The sequence below is a fragment of the Emydura macquarii genome, unplaced genomic scaffold (assembly GCF_026122565.2).
Source record: "Emydura macquarii macquarii isolate MOO-44397 ecotype Brisbane River unplaced genomic scaffold, CSIRO-AGI_Emac_v2 contig_1876, whole genome shotgun sequence".
NCBI lineage: Eukaryota > Metazoa > Chordata > Testudines > Chelidae > Emydura > Emydura macquarii.
Genome location: NW_027132013.1, coordinates 24,664,255 through 24,690,111, shown reverse-complemented (window position 1 = coordinate 24,690,111; position 25,857 = coordinate 24,664,255). Strand labels below are relative to the sequence as shown.

Sequence of the window (25,857 nt, the reverse complement as noted above, 5' to 3'; positions counted from 1 at the left end):
TACCTTAATCTGAATTAATTTTCCAGTGTAGACAAGCCCTAAATTCAGTGTCATGAGAAGAAACTCCTCCAGAGGAAACATAGGGTATCTATTTCTCTCCAAATTATTGATTTGGGACTGATTTCTCCGTGGCAGTAAGTTCAGAAGCCACTTAACATTCATGATATCCATTCTTCATTTTCAGTCTTTACCTCTTGCTTGAGTAAATCAAATTTGATGATGGATTAAATTCTCCAATTAACTGCAGAAGGATTAACTGAGATGAAGATGATGGTCACTTTGCCCTGTAGTATAAATATTATACTTCTCATGCTCCCAACCTTAATTTTCATAGGAAACATCTAAAACTCTGTCCACAGAATAGATGCACTGGTTGAAAGAAGGTGCGTGCTGCTGCTCCCCACTTACGTCTTTGCCTTCAGTCATTTACGCCAGTACTCCAGGTAGTGCCCCATTAATTAGCCAACTCATCGAACCTAATGAGAGAATGAAAAAGAAACTCTTGACTTGGGATTAGATTTACATTTATCCCCAGAGCAAGAGATCTAGTAAAAATCAGACCTAGAATAAAGCCTGAGCTTGCCTGTGCCTTCATCTAGTTGGGTCCAGTGCCTCTAGCACTTGAGAAACCAAGTTCTTTTTATAGAGACCAAAGTGCCATTATACTTGTAAAATAACTTAGTTTTTTTCAAAATTTCAATTTTGCCCTGGTCTACACTTACCTGGCAATTCGGCCGCAGTCGACGGGAGTTACGCAAACTACACAGAGTAGCTTGTGTAATTCCCATCAACTGTTGTGCTTCCGTTCTGCGCAGTGTCATCACTGCACTGCGCCAACGGAAACTGCTTTGCTGTTGACGCAGCATTATGCCACTTGAGGTGGTTTAAGTAGGTCGATTTCTGGATCGATTGAGCAGGTCTTCACTGACTGCTCAATCGATTCAGAAAGATCGATCTGACAGCGGCGACTTTGCCACCATCAGTCTAGACATACCCTTTATGAAATACACACTTCTCTCCTTGCAACTCCAATCTTCTTTATTTTTACATCCCCTGCAGCTATGGAAGCTACTAATATAAATTAGAAGCTTCAATATAAATTCCAGTGTTTTTTAGGAACTCTATGAGGAAAAGACTCTTTGCAGGCTTCTGGATTGGAAATGGGGTCTCTAAATATGCTTCTCAGGGCTATGCTTTCAAAGGTTCTTCAGTTTAACTCAGAATGACCTGTTTGGTATTAAGGACTTCATTATCTCTAATGGCTTTGATTTCTGCACTACAGTACACAGCTCATTTAATTTTACTCAGATAAACTGATAATTCTGTGTAGTCCTTTCTCAGCCAGATTCCCAAAGGCGTGGACATTTTTACGATCCTCCAGTCAATGAAATGCAGCCGTCTCTTGGCTGGGTAGATATTTTTAGTTACTTCTTCTTATACTTGTTCCTTATTTTCTAATAAAACATATAAAGGCCCTTTTACCATCAGAACTACTCTGTATATGTTAATGTGAAAAACTGGTGTAGCTCTAAGCCATATGAAGCTCCTGTCTGCCTGTCTAGGACTCCATCGCATGTGGAGTAAACTGTTCCTAACCTTTCCAGCCCAGTGAAAGTTAGTATGAGAGGTTCCAGGAGTCAGATTACAACCACCAATAATTTCCTGCTCTTTCAGTTTCAGGCTGTGAGGTCAGCAAAGTTCAGTAATGAATCCCAGCCATGCAACACCTCTGTTAGCCCTTTGGCTTCCTCTTGTACTGGGGATTTCTCAGCAATGAGAGAAAATCAGGCTTTACGAGATAACTAATTACCTTTTTCCTGTCTACCTCCTGCACAGCCCACAGTTCCCAAACTAAATCTCTCCTCAGGATTTGTAACCTAGTTTTGATAGAGGACTTTTATATAAAGAGATCATTTTGCAGGTTTTATTTAAATTTAGTGGGGTGTGGGAGCGGAAAAGATTCAGACAGTGATGAGAGCCATGGTGATATGATAAACATTTCCACTAAATTTTTTTTTTTGATTCTACACACTATAATGTGTGTGTGTGTGTGTGTGTGTGTGTGTGTGTGTGTGTGTGTGTGTGTGTGTGTTGTTTAAGGCTGATCATTAGGCAAGTACTGCTCTTTTCAGGACTTGCTACCTGCTGCCGAATATGTAGTAGACAACTTAAGCAAAAAAAAATGACACCATTGAAATATAATTAGCAGATCAAGTAGTACTTTCATAGTGCCACCTAGTTACACATGGCACTTTACAAACGAGTTAAGTATCTCAAGGCAGAGACCTTTATGAGCTACATTGGACGGACATAATACAAAAACAGGTAAAGTGGTATCAAGTTGTGGGGAAGAGGGGACATTTTCTCTACCTAAGATTCAGCCTGTTCCTCAGGTAGAGAACAATATTCTCCACTGCTACTGCCTCTCCCTCCCCCTCAACTTGATACCACTGTTGACTTATGAGAGTGGGGGAGGCGCAAGAAATGTTATGACTTTTAAAACCTGAATGTGAGTGTTGTGTATATATACTGTATTACTTAATGTATTTAATCCTAGGCTGCTCTCCCCAGTATTTTACTGCTGAATATGAGACAGGCTGTCCACCTTTAAAATTCTCTATCCTCTCTCTGGATGGCTGTTACTGTAGCACATGTCCACACGCCTGGTAGTTTGCCGGTACTAAAAGACAGAATAAACAAATATTTTAATGGAAAGCATGAAGGCTTTATAGATACTTCTAACAATGCTATCCTGATTAGGCAATGCTTTGTCTATGTTGTTAGGACAATTTCCTGTCAGCATCTATAATGATACCATGCACATTTTGTCCTAATATCTTCCTTGTCCTTGTTGATCAGTAGCAGATGAATGCTAGGATGCCATAAAAATCTAGGTCATTCTAAGGCATGCGTCAATGAAATGTAGATATTTCTGTTTCACTGTACCCATGCCTTTGATGTCTTGTTTTTTCATGAAAATTATTTCACATAAATTATGAATGAAGTGGCTGTGGCATCTTAACAACTTCTCTGTTAGTTTGGAACTTGTGTTGGCTACTTGGAGACTTCTTTTAGCTGACTTATGTTTTAGACCATGTCAAGTATGCTGGAAGGACTGTATAGAGGGGTGTGGAGAAGCAACCAAACTGGGTCAAATTGGAGTGGCATTACTTGTAACCCTGTGTACCAGGACACAATGCTACTCATTCAGATTTGGCCCAACCACCCCTCCATCATGCCAGCAGGGAAGGGGCTCTGCCTTTACGCCACCCAGTTCTATCAGGGGACAAGGTGGGGGCCTGCCCCTCCATTGCATTCCTGCCAAGTTCAGGTTCTCAAAAGTGGGAGAGGGCAATGGTCCTTTGGCCCCAACTCCGGCACCTATGACCATTGTATGTTCCCACAAAGTTAGTTAATGCAGTGACTGCATATCTCACCAACAATAAAAAATAAGGAAATAAGCTGTTAATTCTTCAAGTAGTGTGTCTATGGATGCTCCACTTCAGCCGGTTCATGTGCACCACACATGCCTTCAATGAGATTTTCATTAGCAGTGTCCATTTGGTCTTCACAAGCACTGCTGATATCCTTGTGCCCCACACTGAGACTATATCAGGCTGTGCGAGCAAACCGCCCTCAGTTCCTTCTCAACCACCTTGGCCTGAGATGGAGCTTAGCATGTCCACATTGTGTGCGCCTCGGCTGCTTGCTGACTTCAACTAAGTTAGAACTATTTTAATTTAACTGGTTGGTTAGTAGTAGTTACTAGTTATTTAAGAGAGATTTTATTTCCTCTGGGGAAATCCTTCTAGTGAGATGCATGCCCAGTTCAACAGGATTAAAAGGTTGCTGCTCATATAGAGAGGTCATACTAGTCAGCAATGAACACTAAGTGTGACTGCTGCCAACAAACGCCCCATGTCTCACAGAAGTGTAATTTCTGTTTAGCCCTCACATCTATGGCACGAAAGAACCAGCAAATCAAGCTGCAACTGTTAATGGAGTGCTCCCTTTCTCCTGCTTCGGAGCCAGATCAGAAGAACCCCCAGTACATCAGTCTCCTGAGGCTTGTAGTGTCCTGTCAATGTCAGTGCAACACTCCTAGAAGGGGGAAAGCCTTAGAGACTTCATCTAAGATCCTAAGAGGAGCTTTTTTAAGGAATCCCCCTCAAAAAGACCTCGCTCTCCAAGCAGAGCAACAACCTCAGAGACTTCCTCCTCAAAGCTTGGTACCATAGAGGTGAAGGGCTCCTCCAGTACCAGTGAGGCAGGAGAATCCTGAAGCTCTTCTAAGACCATCTATTGGAAATGGTCAGAGGAAACATAGAGGATTTTACCTGGGATTTAACCTTTTTCTTGGTACCCCATCAAGCTCTTCAGTACCATTTAAGACCAAGCCTCCATCTCTGTCAGTGATGTGGTTGTGAAGAACTCACAACCCTCTGTACCATCTTGCAGGGACAAGCATACCAGGCTGTTGGTGTGGTAACTCCTCTCTGTGCTGCATGACTTTAGGTTCCCAAAAGATTCATCAGTGAGTCCTGAATCAGTGTGTCCATTGTTTGCAGGTATTGCATATCTCTCGGTACTGAGAATGACTTGGTCTCCAGACCCATATACATCCCCAGTATTGTCTCACTTTTCAGTCGGAGCTCCCCTGTTGGAGGAAGAAGAGGACGGTGATGGAGACCTATCTTCAGTATCACCGATATCTGTCTAGGGTTCTTCTACATACTATATAGGAATCCCCTTTCTTGGAGAAACAGGGAAGAAGTCTAAGAACCTCAACCCTGGATTCCACCCTTCCCCATTATGGTCCTCAATGGCCATATTAGGATCCCTGGGCCACTTACCACCAACAGTTCTCCAGGGCCCTAACCCTCTCCAATCGGGATGATAGGAAGATTCAAACTTCTCTGCAACAACAAAAGGATCATTTGAGGACCAAGAAACCGGGGAGGACAAAGAAGCAACCCTCAGACTACCATCACATGAGGCAGTAGTGCTGCCGCCTTCTCCATCTATGGGTGATTTTCAGCAGTTTCAAGATCTCATTAAATGGGTGGCAGACTCCCTACACGTACCTCTTGAGAAGGTCAAATAATCTTAACACAATCTGTTGGATATTCTGTTGGAGTCTGTTGCTCAACCTTCCTTTCCATTTCTGCTCCCCAACCCACTGCAGGTCTCTGGGCTGTCTTATTATCCACATCTCCCTTCTCTCACATCCACTCTATTTCCCCCATGCAGTAGTTCAGACTGGCAGCTGAGTCCAAGTCTGATGGACTTCCTGGGGTATGTCACTGCAAGTCCTCTCTATTACGCTGCAGCTGCCAACATTGACTTCAACTTTTCTCCTCTGGGGCTCCTTGTTACTTAAGAGGGGCTAGGAGACGGCGGTAGAGGCAAGGAAAAGGGGTGAGTTGAGGACCAAGTTATGAAAGGCCAGATGTTTCTAGTTCTGCTGCAAGGAGATCTTGCCATGGTAGCACTGGAGAAGAGACAGCTCATGGATGAGAGCAGTTTCACTTGCTAACCTTGGTATAGTTCAAAACTTACCCTGAAAAGCACAGTTATTGCCTTTTTAAACTTTAAAAATGGCTGTGACCCAAGAACCTTCAATGTCAGAAAGGTCCTGCTGCTGGCATGTGCATTCTGGTTCACCAGAGAATGTGATGGGAGGTGTTAAATGAAAGTCAGGGTCACACTGGTCAGCACATAATAGGCCACCCCTGCAGGGGGGCTTTGCCACAGATGTGATGGGGGTCACTCCTCCAGGCTGGCTTGCTGCCACATTGGAGTGCCAGAAATAAAGTGCCATAGAAGTGGGCAGGCGCCCACTGGTGCCCAGACTGTGGCCCTGCCCTTGCTCCACCGCTTTCCCTCAGACCTTCCCCAACCCGTTGCTCATTCCTCTTTGCCCTGTTCCCTGAGGCCTCCTCACCTGCTGTTCACTTCCCTCCCATGCCCCCGGTTGGTCACCTAAGGCAGGAAAAAGTGATGGGGCCATGGCCCCCCCGTTCTGCGACAAGTGGGCAGAGGGGCCTCAGGAGAAGGGGGTGGAGATAAATGGGCAGGGTGGTCTGGAGGAGGGGGCAGAAAGAAGCAGAGCAAGGGGCCTCGGGTAGGGCCATGGTCCAGGCACCGGAGGGAGGGGGAGCTGGTTGCAATAGGCGTCGCAACCAGCTGTGGGTAAGCTAACATCCGCCTGAAAAACTATTGAGATATTAAGCTTAGTTTAGGATGTGAATTATTTCCTAGTTAGCTGTGGCCAACTTCTTGACTTATTAATCTCTTGATTTATATTAATGTGATTTAGAATCACTTAAAATCTTGCTGTAAATAAACTTGTTTGTTTTATCCAAAACAGTGCATGTGAATTGAGTGTGTGCAGAGACCTCGCCTACACTGACACAGCTGGTGCATATCAATTTATTTGATAAATTGATGGACAAATGTAAATGCAGTTCCCAGGGTTGCAGCTGGGTCTGGGGCTATTTGCTGGGAGTCTATCCGATGAGTGGCTGTCCAGAAGCGCTCCTTCACTAGGTCAGGGACCGATTACTTGCAGGAGGCTGGGCGTGGGCTGACCCAGGAGTGTGTGGTTCACACAGCAAAGCAGAGTAAATTGGGGTCCAAGAGTGAGGAATTGGGTTGACAGTTACACATCAGTCCAGATTGCAGGGGGGTAATGTCACACACATGAAAAAATTAAATATCCATAGAAGAGTTAACATACCAAAGGCAGAGAACTGATTGGAAAAAATAATACGCAAACAGAATAGCAACTCAGACAAATTTGTGAACTGCCATCAGATTTTATACATACATATAAACCCATATGGGATTCTTTTGAACACTACAGCAATTTATGACAATTGTATAATGGCGGGGAGGGGTGCATGTAAATAGGTCACTAAAGATGGTCTCCTTTAGCAGCTCAATACATCCTTTCAGACAGCAAAGAGCTGCCTTGACTAGGCACTGGCCTACACAAAGCCTTGAAGAGTACATCTCTGAGAAGTGGGTGCTGAGATGCACCATCCTGCCAGGGGATGATAGTATGGATACTGGAAGGTGGGGAACTGGGGGTGTGGTAGCATCCCCTGGCTTGAAGTGGTTTCTGTTATTCAGAATCAAAGATGATATAGATTGTAAGGGACCTCAGGAAGTCATCTAATCCAACCCCCTGCTCAAATCAGGACCAACCGCACCTTAAAAATTTTTAAGGATGGAGATTCCACCACCTCCCTACGTAACCCATTCCAGTGCTTCACCACCCTCCTAGTGAAATTTTTTTTCCTAATATCTGACCTAGACCTCCCCCATTGCAACTTAAGACCATTGATCCTAGTTCTGTCATCTACTAACACTGAGAACCGTCCAGCTCCATCCACTCTGGAATCCCCTTTCAGGTAGTAAAAGGCTGCTATCAAATACCCCCTCATTCTTCTCTGCTACAGACTAAACAAGCTTAGTTCCCTCAGCCTCTCCTCAAAGTCTTGTGCTCCAGCCCCCTAATTATTTTTGTTGCCCTCCACTATACTCTCCAATTTGTCCATATCCTTTCTGTAGTGAAGGGCCCAAAACTGGACACACTACTCCAAATGAAGCCTCAGCAGTGCTGCATAAAGGGGAAAAATCAATTCCCTCCATCTGCTGGCAATACTCCTGCTAATGCAGCTGAATATGCCCTTAGCCTTCTTGGCATTCAGGGCACACTGCTGACTCATAGCCAGCTACTTATCCACTGTTACCTCCAGGTCCTTTTCTGTAGAACTGCTGCCTAGCTCATCGGTCCCCAGTCTGTAGCTGTGCATGGGATTCTTCTGTCCTAAGTGCAGGACTCTGCACTTGCGCTTGTTGAACCGCATCAGATTTCTTTTGGCCCAATCCTCCAATGTGTCTAGGTCACCTTGTATCTTATCCCTACCTTCCAGGGTATCTACCACTCCCCGCAGCTTAGTGTCATCTGCAAACTTGCTGAGGGTGCAATCTACCCCATCCTCTAGATCACTAATGAAGATGTTGAACAAAACCAGCTCCAGCAGCAACCCCTGGGGCACTCCGCTTGTGACTGGCTGCCAGCTAGATGTGGAGCCATTGATCACTACCCCTTGAGCCTGATGATCTAGTCAGATTTCAAGCCACCTTATTCCATATACACAGGGTTTGTAAGTCACTTACATACAGGGTTTACAGTTTGGTTCAATGGCTCACAGCACTCCCAGTACCTAACCTGTTCTGCTGTACCCAGTGCAGAGGGCTCACCTCAGCTGGGGTAAGGGACACAGCCTCTGGCCCTGCCTGGCAGCTGCTCTCCCTGCTCCTGGCCTGGCTACCTTGGCCCCTCCCTTCCCCTGCCTGCAACTGCCTGAGTCACCTGTGCACGGCGGCAGGGCTGGCGCTGCGCTGATTCTGACTCTCCCCCCCCCCCCCCAGGTATTCCGGAGGGCCGGGAGTCGGTTGGGTGGAATCCCCAGGGGGCGGGGCAAAGGTTTCTACCGCTGTTACCACTGACCGAGCACGCGCAGTTCTCAAGCGCATGCTCAACCATGCTAGCGGAGCCCGACGTCTCTGTAGCGTCAGGAGAGGGTGGGGCCTCGTCGGCGCGCGGTGAACACGTTCGTGCGTACGTCACGTGACGGTCTGGCGGGCTCTTACGAATCCGAGGGCGGACGGGAAGGCGAGCGAAGAACTAACGGGCCGGGCCGGGCCCCTGGGACAGGAGCCGCCGCTGGCGGGTGAGTGCGGGGTGGCCTTGGCGCCTCCCGTCCGCACCGGGATAATGGCTGCGCCGCGTCCCGGGAGCCTGGTCCTACTCGCCCGCCCAGCGCAGCCTCACTTTCCGGGCGGGTGCCCGGGCAGCGGTCCGGCATCGGCCCTGGGTCCGGGCCTGCGGCTGTGCGAGCCGGGGCGGGTGGGCGCGCGCCTCCTGTTGCCGTGTCAGCGCCTTCTGCTCACTGCCTGGCCGTTATTTCTGCCGCGCTGCACATGTGCGCGGCGCTGTACACACGAGTACAAGTTGAGGAGTAGGGCCCCTCTCCTGCGGCGTGTAACCCCGTTGTTTTCTTCAAAGGGGCGGTGCCCGTAAGTAAAGTTATTTGGGGCTGTGTTTGAAAGATTGGGCCCTAAACCTCAGCCAGCCGGAGTTATTTTTGGTGGCACCCTTAGTTGTTGTACCCAAAATACCAATGACTGCACCGGCTTGGGTTCATTTTAGACATTTCAATGAAATGCTCTACTCAGAATGGCCCTGTAATTCAAAAAGCAAACAATATTAGGATCTACAGGGAATGGGATGGTGAATAATATGGAGAATATTGACATAACTTCAGTGATGGTCTTATATGGACTATTGTGTGTAGTAATGATTCTTCTCAGAAAAGATACTACGGACTTAGAAGGGGTCCAGAAAGTGATCAGGGTCTGGGGGAAAAAATCTCATGGTGAGAGAATGAAAAAAGTGGGGTTTCTGGCTTTAGAAAGAAGATGAATAAGCGGGGCCAAGATAAAAGTATATAAAATAATGATATAGACAATGTAGATTAGGAACATATGTTCTGCCTGCCTCAGCACAAAAGCAAGGGGCCAGTCAGCAAAATTAAAATGGGAAATTCAGAACCAATAAGAGAAAATACTTATTCAGGTGATGTGTAATGAGACTGTGGAACTCGCTGTGAATGGAAGTCACTGAGAACAAGAATTTAGCAAGATTCAAAAAGGGATTGGACATTTATATGGATAACAAAAATATAATTTATTATAAATTTGGAAGGGATATTAAAGCTCATGCTTCAGGGAGTTAAGACCATTTCATAGAATCATTGAAGATTAGGGTTGAAAGGGATCTCAGGAGGTCAACTAGTCCAACCCCCACTACTCAAAGCAGGACCACCCCCGAACTAAATCATTTCTGGCCGGGGGCCTTTATCAAGCTGCACCTTAAAAACCTCTAAAGATGGAGATTCCACCACCTCCCTAGGTAACCCAATCCAGTGCTTCACCACTCTCCTAGTGAAAAAGTTTTTCCTAATATCCAATCTAGACCTCCTCCATTACAGCTTGAGACCATTGCTCCTAGTTCTGCCATTTACTGCCATTGAAAACAGCCTAGTTCTTTTCTCCCTGGAACCCTTTTCAGGTAGTTAAAAGGCTGCTATCAGATTTCCCCCCTCCGCTCCCCCCCCCTTATTCTTCTCTTCTGCAAGCTAAACAAGTCTAATTCCCTCAGCTGCTCCTCATAAGTCATGTGCTTCAGCCCCTTAATTATTTTTATTACTCTCCACTGGACTCTCTCCAATTTGTCCACATCCTTTCTGTAGTGGGGGCCCCTAAACTAGACACAATACTCCAAATGAGGTCTCAGCGGTGCCAAATAGAGGAGAATAATCACTTTCCTTAATCCGCTGGCAATGCTCCTACTAATGCAGCTCAATATGCCATTCGCCTTCTTGGCAGTAAGGGCACACTGTTGACTCATATCCAGCTTCTTGTCCACTGTAACCCCCAGGTCCTTTTCTGCAGAACTGCTGCCTAGCAGTCGGTCCCCACTCTAGCAGTGTATGGTCTACCACTCCTCCCATCTTAGTGTCATCTGCAAACTTCCTGAGGGTGCAATCCACCCCATCCTCCGGATCATTAATGAAGATGTTGAACAAAACCAGCTGCAGCACTGACCCCTGGGGCACCCCGCTTGTTACCAGCTGCCAACTAGACATCGAGCTATTGATCACTACCCGTTGAGCCTGATGATCTAGTCAACTTTCTATCCACCTTATAGTCTATTCATCCAACCCATACTTTAACTTGCTGATAAGAATACTGTGAGAGACGGCATCAAAAGCTTTGCTAAAGTCAAGGTATATCATGTCCACTGCTTTCCCCACATCCACAGATTCAGTCATCTCATCATAGAAGGAAATCAGGTTGGTCAGATATGACTTACCCTTGGTGAACCTATGCTGGCTGTTCCTGATCACCTTCCTCTCTTCCAAGTGCCTCAAAATGGATTCTTTGAGAACCTGCTTCATGGTTTTTTCAGGGACTGAGATGAGGCTGACCAGTCTGTAGTTCCCCGGATCCTCCTCCTCTTTTTTGAAGATGGGTACTATATTTGCCTTTTTCTAATCATCTGTAACCGCCCCCAATCGCCACAAGTTTTCAAAGATAATAGCCAGTGGCTCTGCAATCACATCAGCCAACTCCCTGGGCACCCTCGAATGCATTGCATCCGGCCCCATGGACTTGTGCATGTCCAACCTTTCTAAATAGTCCTGAACCTGTTCTTTCAGCACTGAGGGCTGCTCACCTCCTCTCATTCTGTGCTGCCCATTGCAGAAGTCTGGGAGCTGACCTTGTCTGTGAAGACTGAGGCAAAAAAAAGCATTGAGTACCTCATCTTTCTGCATATCCTCTGTCACTAGGTTGTCTCCCCCATTCTGTAAGGGGCTCACAGTTTCCCTGACCACCTTCTAGTTACTAACATACCTGTAGAAACCCTTCTTGTTACCCTTCATGTCCCTTGCTAGCTGTAACTCCAATTGTGATTTGGCCTTCTTGATTTCACCCCTGCATGCTCGAGCAGTATTTTTATACTCCTCCTTAGTCATTTGACCAAGCTTCCACTTCTTGTAAGCTTCCTTTTTGTGTTTAAGCTCACCGAAGATGTCTTTGTTAAGCCAAGCTCGTTGCCTGCCATATTTGCTATTCTTTCTGCACAACGGTATGGTTTGTTCCTGTGCCCTCAATAAGGTTTCTTTAAAATATAGCCAGCTCTCTTGGACTCCTTTCCCCCTCATGTTAGCCTCCCAGGGGATCCTGCCATCAGCTCCCTGAGGGAGTCAGTCTGCTTTTCTGAAGTCCAGGGTCCATATCTTGCTGCTCTCCTTTCTTCCTACATTTCTAAATATTAAAGTCCAAGATGAGGCCTAATGGGGTGGAGGAACAGATTGTCACATTTGCCTACAGTGAGATTCTTTCACCTTCTCTGAAGCATCTGGTTGCTGACTGTTGGAGACATGGTACTGGCCTGCTGATAGGGAAGGTAAAGGGGGCAATTGCCCAGGGGCCCAGCAATTTAAAGGGCCTCGGCCCCTTCCACCTGAGGCCCCGCTGACACTCCATCCCTGCTCCAGCCAGGCCTTGCTGCTCACTGTATCGCTCCTGCCTCCTCACCATCGCTTGCCGCTTGCCTCCCTTCTGTCCTTTCCCACTCACCTTATTGCTTCTTCCCCCCACTCAACCCCCTCTGGCTGTTGCTCGCTGCCTGGGGGAAGGGGTGTGGAAGAGAGGAGGGGGACTTGGGTGGGATGCAGTGGGGGAGGGGTCTGAGGGAGGAGGCAGGGCCTGGGGCTGAACGGTGGTGGACTGTGGGTGAGGCCGTGGGCAGAAGAAGTGGGACAGGACTGTTCTGCCCTGTGGCCTGGAATTGCTGTCAATGAGTCTGCTGGCCTAGATGGACTTTGTCTCTGATCCAATATGTCAATTTCTGTATTTCTTCACATGGGTCTCTTTGATCTTAGAGGAGCTATTAGCAAATGGTGCAGATGGACATTTAAAAAGGCTATTTTGTGTATTCTACTGTCCCTATAAATAAAAGGCAAACAGATGATGACATAGTGTTGGCAGTGTTGTTTCTAAATAAACAACTTTCTGAGTTTTCCATGGGAGGTCATTGTGCTTTTAACTGTTGCAGGTCTTTCTCACCTCCCTTTGCCCAACATCCAAAACATCAGTATAGATCTATTAAACTCCTACAGAAATATAGAGAAAAAATCTTAAACTTCCCTTCCAAAAGCCAATATTTATTTGTTTAGTATGTGTTGGGGCCAGAAAAATATCAAGGATACAGCCAGCCCACAGTATGTGATGAAATGCAGACTTGATTCACATCCTCAAAATAATGTCTTTGTGATCCTTTAGTATATCAAAAAAAATTGGTGCTAAAATGAGTCTCCATTAGTGGTGGATGATCAACAAGAAATCCTATAAAGAGATCTTTAAGATCACACCCTTTATCCTTTACCCTTTATTTTAGACTTAAAATTACATTTTGGAATTCTCTGTTAAATCCCCTATCATTTTTTATTAGATAACCTTACAGTTCCTTAGTGAGTTGCACAAAGAAAAACATGCACAGAAGGAAGGAATCATTCGATGTAACATACACACAAGCCCTTTAATACCATGTGGTAGAAAAAGGTTCCTATATTCTGTGATGAAAAAAGCTGTTGAACAAGTGCATTATGTTCAGAAATATTTGATTGTCTTGTGGAAGAAATGCATGTTTGAGCAGTGGATTTTTGTGATGCTACAAATACTGTATTTTCTCTTAGGGAAGTTGTATTTAATACTTGACAAAATGGCCATGCAAATGCAATATGAAGCAAATGCAGAAACATCAACTGAGGAAGAGAATTTTGGTCCACAGCCCATATCTAGGCTAGAGGTATGTAATGAGTGGCTAGCTCAGGAACTGTTTGCCACGCAAACCAACAGTCTTTATCTTTAACTTTTAAAAGTTTGCTATTGACTTTGTCTACTTTCTTCAAAGAAGAAAAATCGTATTCAGAACTGTATTTAAAAATATGAAAGATTAACTTCAGAATGTATTAATACGAAACACAATGTTCAGTTACCACTCTGGTAATATTAAAAACCCTGGTACTCCAAGATTTGTAATAAATGCATCGTAACCAAATAAACTTTGTTCATAAAGAGGTTAGCTTCTGAACCAGAGTGGCGAACTGTGGGTCTGCAGTGCCTGGGGGCCAATGTTTGCATTCCCTCCTCCCCAGGCCTCATGCACAGAGCAGGAGGGGTCCCTGGCTCTCACCAGACAGCACCACCCTCCAGCTGCCCTGGGGAGGAGGGGTCTGTACCTGCTTTGGGTGGGAGGGGAGTGATACTCACTAATGTTGCCATGTAGTCTGACTTCTAATATGATCCAGCTCCCACTGAAGTCAATTAGAGAGTTTCCATTGACATCGGTGGAAGTTGGATCAATGTGCCTACTCCTGAATTCCATATATTTTTTCTTTCAGCAATGTGGTATAAATGCAAATGATGTGAAGAAGTTGGAAGAAGCTGGATTTCACACAGTTGAGGCTGTTGCTTATGCGCCAAAGAAGGAGCTACTAAATATTAAAGGCATCAGCGAAGCCAAAGCTGACAAAATCTTGGTAATTATACTTTGCAGTTACATAGACAATTTAATCCAAGAATTTCAAAATGCTTTACAGACACTGGCCACGATTTAAAAAAGGCTCTAAGTGATCTTGGGGACCTCAATTTTGAAAACAAGGCTCCTTTAAAGTGTCTCAAGTTGGACACTTAAAATCACTAATTACATTTTAAATATCTTGGCCATTACCATCTTAACACTCCTATGAAGCAGGAAACATAAGCATTTAAATAGTCAGGACGTGGAGTGAATGAGAACAGGGAAGCTAAATGGTGTAGGTCTCTTTGTGCTGAAACAGAGTATGATCCAGTTCTAAAGTGATGGGAGTGAACATTGTAACTATTAAGGGCAGGTCTATACTACAAGTGTGCATCAGCGCAGCTTCCCTGATGCAGCTGTGTCCCTGCAGCGCTATGCAAAAATCCTCAGGGTCACATTTTGTGAAAATAATCTTCAGTTTGTAATACAAGTATTTTAAAATGTTTACTTTTTAAAAAGTTTTAAAACTATGTTTACTATTACTCAGTTATTTTCCCATATTTCCCTGTAAAGCCAAATTGGTAAAAACTTATGGAAGAGTTCTTGCTTGGTAGTGGGCAAGCTGGGGATACAAAACTACACCTTACTATGAATAAAAAACCCCTAAAAGTAATTTTTTTGTCATTATAGTCATGGCAATGACTAATCTATAGCGTTACAAATTGACTGGAAGGCCCTGTTTACTCATCAGAATGCTGTGTTGTGTGTTCCTGCTAACAAGACTACTTCTCTAGCCAATGTAGCAACATATATTTGTTATAAATCAGTTAAGATAGTTTTATAAAACTGTGCTATGTACTAGGAGGCCCTGTCTAGATTTGGCTTCTAACCAGGTTGACCAGAACAGTGTGTTTTTAAAAACAGTTTTTCAACAAAGTTCTGCCTGAACATGGTTCAGTGTATCCACATTATAGCAATGCCTAGTAAAACCACGTTACAATAGTATTGGTATGTTCATAGCGAGAACATTTGGGAACTTTTTGTAGTTGTATGTCTGATGATGCCAAAGCAGCCATGAACTCTGGATTGACAATAGAGTTGAAAATTGTGGGTAATACAGAGGTTGACATTGAGTGCATCTGTGCTACTTGGAAATGATAGGCTTACTGGTATTATTTCAGTTGCTTCATTCTGTGACATTGGCCTCTTTTCAAATTTGTCAGCTGTGTACTATAGACAAGAAGAGACATCTGCTGCAGTTGGTCTCTTGTGACTGAGAGTGAACCCTGAGTTATTGTGCCATGTAGCATCTTCTAATTCAGCATGTGTTTAAGACACTGAACCACTTCTCATTTATCAAAATCTGAACTGATAAAACTGTTTTCCTTGCTGTGTATATTTGCTTACATACTACAGGGAGCTAGCTAGCTTTCAAAATAAAATGTGCGCACATACTAAAAATCTCTACCTTCACATATGGAGGAATAAGGTAAGGTGGTTTTGTGAAAATTATTGCTGTAAAATAGGCAAAATAGATTCTAGAGGTATTTCTTTGAATGGGATTTCCCTCCAACTATGAGGTACAAGTAACTGAATTTATAATCCGGTAGGGAGAGATGTGCTGAAATACATGCTAATTTATGTAAATGCTCTTCCACACCATGGAAGAGGAAAACTCCTGTATTTGTTAGTTATATGAGAGATAATACAGCTTGTAAACCAACAATATGTGTCCCCCTTCACCTTTATATAGTTTTGTTATCCTTTTCTTCAGGCAGAAGCAGCTAAAGTTGTTCCAATGGGTTTCACCACAGCAACAGAGTTCCATCAGCGGAGGTCTGAGATCATCCAGATCACCACTGGATCCAAAGAACTTGATAAACTGCTTCAAGGTGTTAATTCTACATTTCATCTTTGTGTATTATTTTTATTTAGCTGTACTGTCACTTCTGGAAATCATAAATCCCACATGAAAAGTGCATAGTATAAGGTGTTTTCTGCTTATTGAACTGGAATCTCCTTAGCACTGCTCTACCTTATAATGATCAGTTCTACTCAGCTGGCACCTTCAGAGAAAGCTGCAGGAGTAGCTTCAATAGGAAAAGAAGCTTCATTGGATGTGGGAGCACACAAGATACAGTTTCACATTTTCTGTTGTTGAATATTGCTAAAGTTTTATTGAGAAGACAGAAGCAGGTATTTGATTTGCCTACACAAGAAATGCAAAGTAGAATGGTCTTCTAGTATTCCCAGGTTAGTTATCTGGGCTTCTTATCCACAACATACACAAACCCAGGTACCCAGAACAGTTGTTATAATTCATTACTTACCTGAGTTTTGAAATGTAAGTGATCACTTCTAAAGTAAAGCTACACAGCTATAGAAAACGTGACAAATGAGTCCCCTAAATCTGAAATTATAGACTTGCGTTGTACATTTATAGCCAATGATGTTAATATAAGTGTGATTGTTTGTTTTGTTTTTCAGGGGGAATAGAAACAGGGTCCATAACTGAGATGTTTGGGGAATTCCGCACTGGGAAGACACAGTTGTGTCACACATTGGCAGTAACCTGTCAAGTGAGTGGTTGGTCATTTTATTAAAATCAAATACAAATTTAGAAAAAAAATTGCTTTTGAATCTTGCTAATCAATGTACCTTTCTCACTCGTGCAAATAAACATGCAGCTAAAAAGGTGGTGCAAAAAATCTGTAGTCATGTATGCTGTACAGCAGAAACCATTCAGACTTTGCCACGCTATGGACTGAACTGGCAACTTGCTAGGATCTCATGTACCATGCTTATTCTGCTCGTAGGGGTAACTTTAGCAGAGATTCAATATATTTAAGAAAGAAACCTGTGATAGATATCAAGCATGGAAATAAAAACCAAATTATGTTCAGTCTACCCACAGAAATAATAAATGGTACCCAGGAAGCTAGTTGTTGCCTTGCTTTGGTTCTTTGGGGAAGTTTGGGATCAGAAAACAAACTTTCTGATTTCTCTCTAACCTGGTCACCACACTGCAGAGAACCTCCCTCCTTGCCAACAACTGAGAAAAGTGAGGTGAAGCTTATTATATGGTCCCAACTCATCCCATGTCCAACTGCTTGTATTTTACATGTCTCAAGCTTCACTTCGTATCCTTTCATATAAGCTTCAATTGACCCTTGTTATCAGACAATACATCAGTATAAGGTGGAAGTGGTTATTTAAGATTAACTAAGAGGGTTGTCTTTAAATTCGATTCTTAGGCATATTATAACGTCTCTTTAGCAGCTATTGTGCCTTAAAATATTATGGGCATTTTATTCAACTTGACCACTTAAGTTACAGTGACCGAGTCAGCATTTTTATGTTCAAATTGGTTATTGGGCACTTAGGTTTTAGGAACCTTAGTGCTGATTTGTGCACTTGGTATAGAGTTGGGTACCCTAACTTATGTGTTCATTTTCAAAATTGGGCTCCTCCTATACTGGGGTTTTTCACTTTCCAGCTTGGTTCTCTCAGACAAAGGAAGGCTATTTGGCTCATTGATTCTGGTGTATCATTAAATGTACTAGTATCAGTAAGGTGTGAGGCAGTAAGTAATTGGCTTTAATTTCCCAGATCTGAAAACTGCATTTAATGACATTTATTTGTTGTTCCCTTTAGCTTCCCATTGACCGAGGTGGGGGCGAAGGAAAGGCCATGTACATTGACACAGAGGGCACTTTCCGCCCAGAACGTCTGCTCGCTGTGGCTGAAAGGTCTGTACTTATGGTTAGAAATTCACTGGCTCTAGTTAAAACAAATGCACATATTGACTCAGTAAATTGTCCAGTGATCATATTGTACATCAAATTGACTCCTTAAATGTACTTCACTGAAAGCTGCAAGTAAGGACTGTTCCTACAAAATCTTCCCACATTGCAGCTGCCCACCTATATATAGAAAGCGCTTTGGAACAGTATGCTTCTTCAAGTGCTTGCTCACGTCCATTTCCAAAGAAAGTGTGCGTGCGTGCGTGCACTGGTGCTGGACAACTTTTTCCCTCAGTAGTACCCGTAGGAGCCAACTCTAGCGCTCCCTGAAGTGGCACGCATATGCACCCGCATATAGACGCCATCGGCTCCCCCTCCCTCTCAGTTCCTTCTTGCTGCCAGTGCCTTTGCAAGTTCCCTCGCTAAACCTAGTCGGTTTTTTATTGTTCTAGTTGTTAGTTAATAGTTAATACTTGAGTTTAATTGGTTCCGGTTGTTAGAAGCACAGGGTTGGGGTATGCCCTGTTCCCCTGCACTTCGTGTTAGAAGCCTATGCCAAGGAGTGATCCACATCAAAGTTGCTTAAAGTGTCTGGAAGAGGCGCATGTCAGTGACAGGTGCAAGTTCTGTAAAAGGTTTCGCCCTCGAACTAAGAAAGAACGAGATATCCGTCTTAAGGCCATCCTGATGGAGTCGGCGCTTAGACTGGTGTCAGAGCCCAGTAGATCTGACTCAGCTCCAAGCACGATGGCCTTGGCACATGGCACGCCAGCACCCTCTGCCTCATCTCGGCACCAATCGCCGTCTCCAGTACCGAAGAAGAGGCAGAAGAAGACTCGCACGGAGCGGGGATGCTTTCCTGCTGAAAAAGCGAAGAGGAACAGGCGAGACCCAGGTCAGGCTGCCAATCCTCCCAGCCTCGGAGGGGTCCCTCACCACTGGGAGCATCGACCCTGGCACCAGGCAGCAGTAGAGGCCCTCGCCACCTGGTGGTGCCATCAACCTTGGAGGCTTTCCAAGCTATGAAAGACCTCCTGGCATTGCCTGTGCCACCAACTCCGAGGGACAGTAGGCCAGTCCGAGATTCGGCACCGGCAGCAACGGGCAACGTATCGAGGGACAGATCTGCCCGACAGTCCCCTTCTTCGAGGCACTGTTCACCAATGCACAGGCAGTCCCCGGAGTCAACGCTATGCTCTCTGGGTCAGGACAGTGTTAGACCAGGCTCCTGCCGTCGGTCTCCAGAGGGCCAGCACCGGGCAGAACACCACCAAAGCGATGCAGGTTGCTGACCTCTTGGCATGTTTCCCCAGCTCCGGGGTCCGGCTTGCCTAGTCCATACAGGAAGCCAAAGGACAGGAACAGGTCCCAGCATGCCCACTGCTTGGGCTCCCCACATCACACTCTGCCAGGGCAGCACGCCCTGCACAGCATCATGCGATATGCGGACTCGGCGCCACTATGGCCATTGGGTTGCTGCACATCCTCAGACAGCAAGGTTACTCATGTCAGGCAGACCGTGGCACCAATGCCCAACTTCCCTACAGCACCGCCAGTGGGAGTATGGCCACAAGGCCAATAGCCCGGACCATGGCCCTACTGGTGGAGGCAGTTTCACTCGGGGATTCTGCAGCCTGGTTCCGGAAGAGGAACTTCAGTGCTGCAGTCCTCCATCCCTCAAGGTTCAGTGCCACATTTGGACTCGGAGTCTGACAGTGAGGGCTCACGCCCCTTGGCCCTGGGAGAATCTACCTCTCCCAGAGCGGAGGCACCACCCCCGCCTCAGCTACCAGCCTCCTCCTCATCATCGCCAGATGAGGCAGTTGCAGGCCCTTTATCAGCAGCACCTTTGGACGATTTCAGAGCCCACCAGGACTGGCTGAAAAGGGTTGCCTCCAACCTGGGCTTTAGGATAGAGCAGTTGAATGAGCCAGTGGATAAGCTCTTTGGGATACTGGCCTCAGCAGCTCCCAGCAGAGTGGCCCTCCCGGTCCTTAGTGGAAGGTAGAACAGTCATCTTGCATGAAATGATGGCCAGGTTCCTTAAGGGATTGGAAAGACTGTTCCTGTCAATAAGGGATTCTTCTCCCCAGTGGGACCTGAACTTGGTCCTTTCTAGACTCACTGGTCCTCCCTTCAAACCTATGGCCTCATGCTCCCTTATGCATTTGTCCTGGAAGGTCACCTTCCTGGTGGCTATTACATCCGCCAGACAAGTTTCAGAGATCAGGGCATTGACATCAGAGCTATCCTACAGTGTTCTATAAGGACAAGGTTCAACTACGCCTGCACCCGGCTTTTTTGCCTAAGGTAGTTTCGCACTTTCACCTCAACCAGGATATATTTCTACCTGTTTTTGTCCTAAACCTCACAGCTCCAATGAAGAGACGCCTGCACACTCTCAATGTGAGACAGGCCCTGGCGTTTTACGTTGACAGGACCAAACCCTTTCATCGTTTGATGTAACTTTTCTTTGCTGTTGCAGACCAGATGAAGGGACTGCCAATTTCTTCGCAGCGTATCTCGAAATGGATTACGGGCAGCGTTATTCCTCCGGGGTCCTTGACAGCCTATTCAATGAGAGCTCAAGCCTTGTCTGCAGCCTTCCAAGCTCATGTGCCCATCCAGGACACCTTCAGGGCAGCTACCTGGTCATCAGTACATACCTTCACGTCCCACTGTGCCTTAACACAGCAAGCTCGGGATGACGCTGGCTTCGGTAGAGCGGTGCTCCAAGTGTCACGTCCATGAACTCCTGCCCACCTCCAGAGATACTGCTGGTGAGTCACCTACTTTGGGAATGGACATGAGCAAGCATTCAAAGCATAAGCATTACTTATTAGTAACTGTTGTTCTTCGAAATGTGTTGCTCATGTCCATTCCACGCCCGCCCACCTTCCCCTCAGTCGAAACTCCAGCAAGAAGGAACGGAGAGGGAGGGGGAGCCGATGGCGCCTACATGCAGGTGCATATGCACACCGCTGCAGGGGACACTAGAGTCAGCTCCCACAGGTACTACCAAGGGAAAAAGTTGTCTGGCACTGGTGCATGTGGTGTGTGCACATACCTACTTTGGGAATGGACATGAGCAACACATCTCGAAGTTACAAGTAAGTAATCGGTCTATAGTCTGGCTTTTATCAAACACATTTTGTGACAGAAGTTCTCTAGCTTTACTTAGCAGCAAGAATAACTAGCCTTTATTACAGCTGATGACACTAATTTACTTTTTAGTAGCTGTTCCTTGTAAACCCAGTTCTGTCTAAAGTGCTGTATATTCAAAAGAGTTCATTCTGAGCTTTGTTGACACATATTACTATAGAAATAATAAAGGATCCCATATATAAACCTCTTCATACCTATTAGAAACTGGTTCTTGTCAGAAAAGGTGGGACAGCATTCACAGTCTCTGAAAAGCTGTGAAAACTATTGTCCCTTCTTCAAAAATGCAGTTGAGTCACTGTTGCCCTCCATTTCAAAGGATTCTAAAATGCTTTTGTATATATGTAATAACTCTATCTGTTTTGGCGGCACCAAAAATCTTGTCCCTGCAGGGATCCTGATCAGAGTATAAAGCCTGAGGTGCTGGTTCCTTTGATTAGAGACAGCCAAATAGTTCTGCTCCTGTGGAGCATTAGAGTTCTGCAGGACTAAAGCACCACATCTGTAGCGCTTAGCTCTGTGTGACCATTGTTTAAATGAAACATTAGGGGGTATATCTGAACTTCACTTAGTCTGGGTTCAAGTATACCATTTGACTGTATAGCATTCCCACTGGAATGCTGCAACGTGAACAGAGTAAAGCCACATCAGAGGTTAAGACAGGAAGCGGAGCATTTCAGATACAACTGAAATAGCAGAAGATTTTTAGGGAAGCAGAATGTATTTACTCGTTTTAGAATTTAGCTATAAATCTGAGGTGAACCCTTCCAGTATTGTAATAATTAACTGATCTAGTTAACTCATCCACCTTGTGAGTGACTGAAATCACAGCATCAGAACAGAGGGATCAGCAGCATTAATTAACCAAACCCTGCCAGCTGGAATTCCCAATAAAATGAACATTGTGTTGCTGGGCTGCAGCCCATTGCATCAGGCAGAAAGGCTGGTTTGATTTGGATACAAGGGCTAGGATGTTCTGCAGAGATCTAACAGTAAAATTATTCCACTTGCTTCCTGCTTTACTCTGGCTAACCTGCTTCAGGTTTGTGGTTTGTCAGTATGCTGTCTGCTTTTTGAAAAACCTGCCATGTATCAGTTTCCTGTCCTTAAAAAAAAAAAAAATCCTTTGAGTTGTTTTCTTCTGGAATAACTAGTACACACACAGGCAAGGTAGTGATTGTGCCCACTCAGATCAGGCCAAAGGGTGTTTACTTCTAGAGATCCTGTCTGTCATTACGGGACTTTCTCAATACTAGCTTTGCTTTTGCCCTTCCCATTTCTTCTAGTGATGGTGGTCTGTGCCAAGACCCCACATGAGATATATTAGATACAGCAACCCATGTGTTGGATGATTTCACAGCATCTCTGTTGTGTAAATCTCACAGCACAGCTACCAGTCTGTATGCAACATACACTCAGTGTTTGTAGACCTTTCCACGATTATATTTGGTAAACCAAATATTCTAAAGGGCACCCAACTATCAGCTTGTTGCCCTGCATTCTTGTCTTTGGGGAAGGAAAAGTCCTAATCAGCTGGTCTGCTCCAAATTTTAAGGGACCTGTGGGTCATTAGCAACATGCCAAATGGCAAGAAATCAGTCATAAAGGTGACTCTGACCTTTGGTAATGAAGCAGTGACTGAAGAACTACAGATAGAGGATTGTTTATTACCATTTACATAGATACCTCTTGAATTTATGCTTAAAGTTCACATTAGTCCATGAATTTTTTTTTCAATCTCATAATGCTTTATTGGAATAACACGCTGCCTTTCATGTATTCTGTTCCAGGATGTTAATTTTTGTGTTTTCATTCTCTTGTCCTCAGGTTTGTTTTGAGGAGTTGTCATGAGGAGGGGGAAGGGGTTGCATTTTGCTGCTTTTTCCAGACAGTAAGATCCTGAGAGTTCAATGGGGCGATCACTGTTATTTTCAAATATTCAAGTTAATTGCCCTTTTGCACCAGTTTTTATTTACCTAGAAGAATTTCTCTCTCTCTCTCTCTCTCGGGTCAGTTGAATCTAGTCTTCAGGTGCACATGCTGGTTAACTGTTGTAGGCAAAAGTGCAGAATCTCCCAAGATGTTCCCATCTGATTTGTTTCTCTAGGTATGGCTTATCCGGCAGTGATGTCCTTGATAACGTGGCGTATGCTCGAGCATTTAACACAGACCATCAGACCCAGCTCCTGTACCAGGCATCTGCTATGATGGCAGAATCAAGGTAACAAAACTGACGGAAATAACTTGTGCACTCTTAAATGATAATACTGTAAAGTTACCCAAAATGAAGGACAAGTGTGCAGATTGCATAATAGCAAGACAGATACTAAGAATTATTAATTTTTAATCAAATGCTTTAATTAGACGATATCCATACTCTACAATCCTGTCATGAGACAAGTTTTGATTCTTTTAAGAAGAGACTATGGTTCATCCAATTAAAAGAGAGATCCAGCCAATAAGCCTCCTGTGAAGCTGCAAATATTTGTAACAGATGTTCCAGAACTGCTGGTGAAATTTTGGGTGATTCTGACTCATGCTATGGTTGCTTGGATAGTGGTATTTTACAAAGAATAGATGTCTGCAAGAGATGCAGTTCTAATGACCAGTTCACATTAATTTTTAGGGGGAGGGAGAATTGAATTCAGACACTGAGTGTAAAAGAACTGGTGATACAATCAGAGGGCTGTGATGGGTTTAATTTAGTTTAGAATTAAAATTAGTAGCTGAACTGTAGAGAAGAGTAAATCAATGATGTAGGAATCAAGAAACTGTTCATTAAAGGCTTGATCTTGCAAGGTGCTGATCACTCTGGACTGATGTGTTTAAATGCTTTGATACATTCTTAAGTTTTTAACGTATGAGTAGCCCCACTGAAGCTGATGGGGCTACTTACAGGCCTGAGTGGTTAGCTGAATCAGATCAGAGTGCTGAGCACCTTGCAGGATTAAGCCCTAATGTTGTGGAGTCTCCATCCTGCTCCAGAATTTTCTAACTTTGATCATTGTAGTGCTGGTTGTCAGTTCTAAACTACTGCAGCCGCCTCATGCCCATCACAAGGGACTGAATGAGACATGCTAGGCACACTGTGCTACGAGTATTGATGTTCAGTTAGCGAGTGGGCTGGTGAGTTCAGCCCTGTTTGAAAGTGTATTTGGGCTGGTACTAGCTGCGATCTCTTCCCTAGAAAAACTGACCAGTTCTTGAGGAAATCCAACCCTGAGAGTGTGCACTTAGCAGCAATGGCCAGTGCCAGCCCTCTGTCATACTTGTGAAATAACTGAGGAGAGTGATATGAGAGAGGAGTTTAGAACCATCATAATTATGGGGAAATGGATACGGCCTTTAGATCACTACAAATTATATAACACTTGTATTTACATATAGCTCCTGAGAGTTGGAAGGACAGTTACATGGATTTGTTATTTTGTTTCAGTAGTGCGCACAATGTGCTGGGCATCGTATAAAAACAAATGAAGGCAGGGTTTCTGCCCTGAAGTGCTTATGGGAGCCGGAAAGGCACTGTAAATAATACATGTGCCATGTTCTCTAGGTATGCATTGCTGATAGTGGACAGCGCCACAGCCCTTTACAGGACTGATTACTCTGGCAGGGGCGAGCTGTCAGCCAGGCAGATGCATCTGGCCAGATTTTTGCGTATGCTACTTCGACTTGCAGATGAGGTAAATTGTCAGTGGACATCTCCTTCATTTCCCATGTTGTTTCAAAACATTTCCTTTTACTGGAGTTTACTTCATACAAAGGATTTTTCACACATTCATACAATTGCTCCCAATATCAGTCTGGGGGAGGGGAGTTGAGTGGTCCTCACTAGCTCTTGAATGGGAAAATAGTGCCTACAGAGGAGTTCTGGTTACCAGGGAGTTTGGCTTTTCCTAGCTCTATTTGTGAAAAAGAAATGGAACTTGATTTCATGCCTCTTTCCTAATAGTTTGGAGTGGCAGTTGTGATCACTAACCAGGTGGTAGCACAGGTAGATGGAGCTGCCATGTTTGCTGCAGATCCCAAAAAGCCCATTGGAGGGAACATCATAGCACATGCCTCAACTACAAGGTAAGACCAGATTTACTAAATTCTATTCGCATTATTCTTCCAAGTCTTCATGAAACCATTATTAACTAGACACTTAAATGCTTCTGATTTTTTTTTATGATTTCTGTCAGTCAATAGTTTTTCTGATCTATTTTTCAAAAATCCCTGGGCATCTTTGAGTGCTGACAGGTGACTTTTATTTCCAATTATTAAAACAGTGTGGTACAACAATCATAAAAACCTTGTTGGTCCTCAGTGCGTTGGATCTTTATGCTACCAGAAATGTAATGTTGACTTACTGAAAGCAAACAACATTTGAATACATTGCTTTGTTTCTTTCTCTTTGTCAGGCTCTATCTGAGAAAAGGCCGAGGTGAAACCAGAATATGCAAAATTTATGACTCTCCTTGCCTTCCTGAGGCTGAAGCTATGTTTGCTATTAATGCTGATGGAGTGGGAGATGCTAAAGATTGAGGAGCCCATTCCATTTCACTTGTAACAACATGAGGCTGTTGACCAAAGGAAGCTGCCTTCGCTATATGGCCCCAACTTTTACTGATGCTTTCCTAGCTGCAGGCACTGTGAAGGCTGCCTGAGGAACCTATCACATTTGTGTGACTAAACAGATATGTTTGGAATACATCAGGAGCAGCTAGTCCTGGTTGGAGGAGTTTTTCTCTTGGGGCTATAATTGCATGTTAACCTAACATGGTTTCTTTAGAACACTTGGGAGGA

At 44.5% G+C, this 25,857-nt stretch overlaps 1 protein-coding gene across 1 annotated transcript; it reads left to right on the top strand.

The window, feature by feature from the left end:
* Positions 1–8,641: 8,641 nt before the first annotated feature.
* Positions 8,642–25,857, top strand: RAD51 (RAD51 recombinase). Its single transcript, XM_067557981.1, has 10 exons — positions 8,642–8,744; positions 13,338–13,450; positions 14,046–14,183; positions 15,939–16,056; positions 16,652–16,743; positions 17,819–17,913; positions 23,177–23,290; positions 24,623–24,752; positions 25,022–25,143; positions 25,473–25,857. The coding sequence occupies exons 2-10, from the start codon at positions 13,364–13,366 to the stop codon at positions 25,594–25,596; spliced, it is 1,020 nt and encodes a 339-aa protein (XP_067414082.1). The 5' UTR covers positions 8,642–8,744; positions 13,338–13,363; the 3' UTR covers positions 25,597–25,857.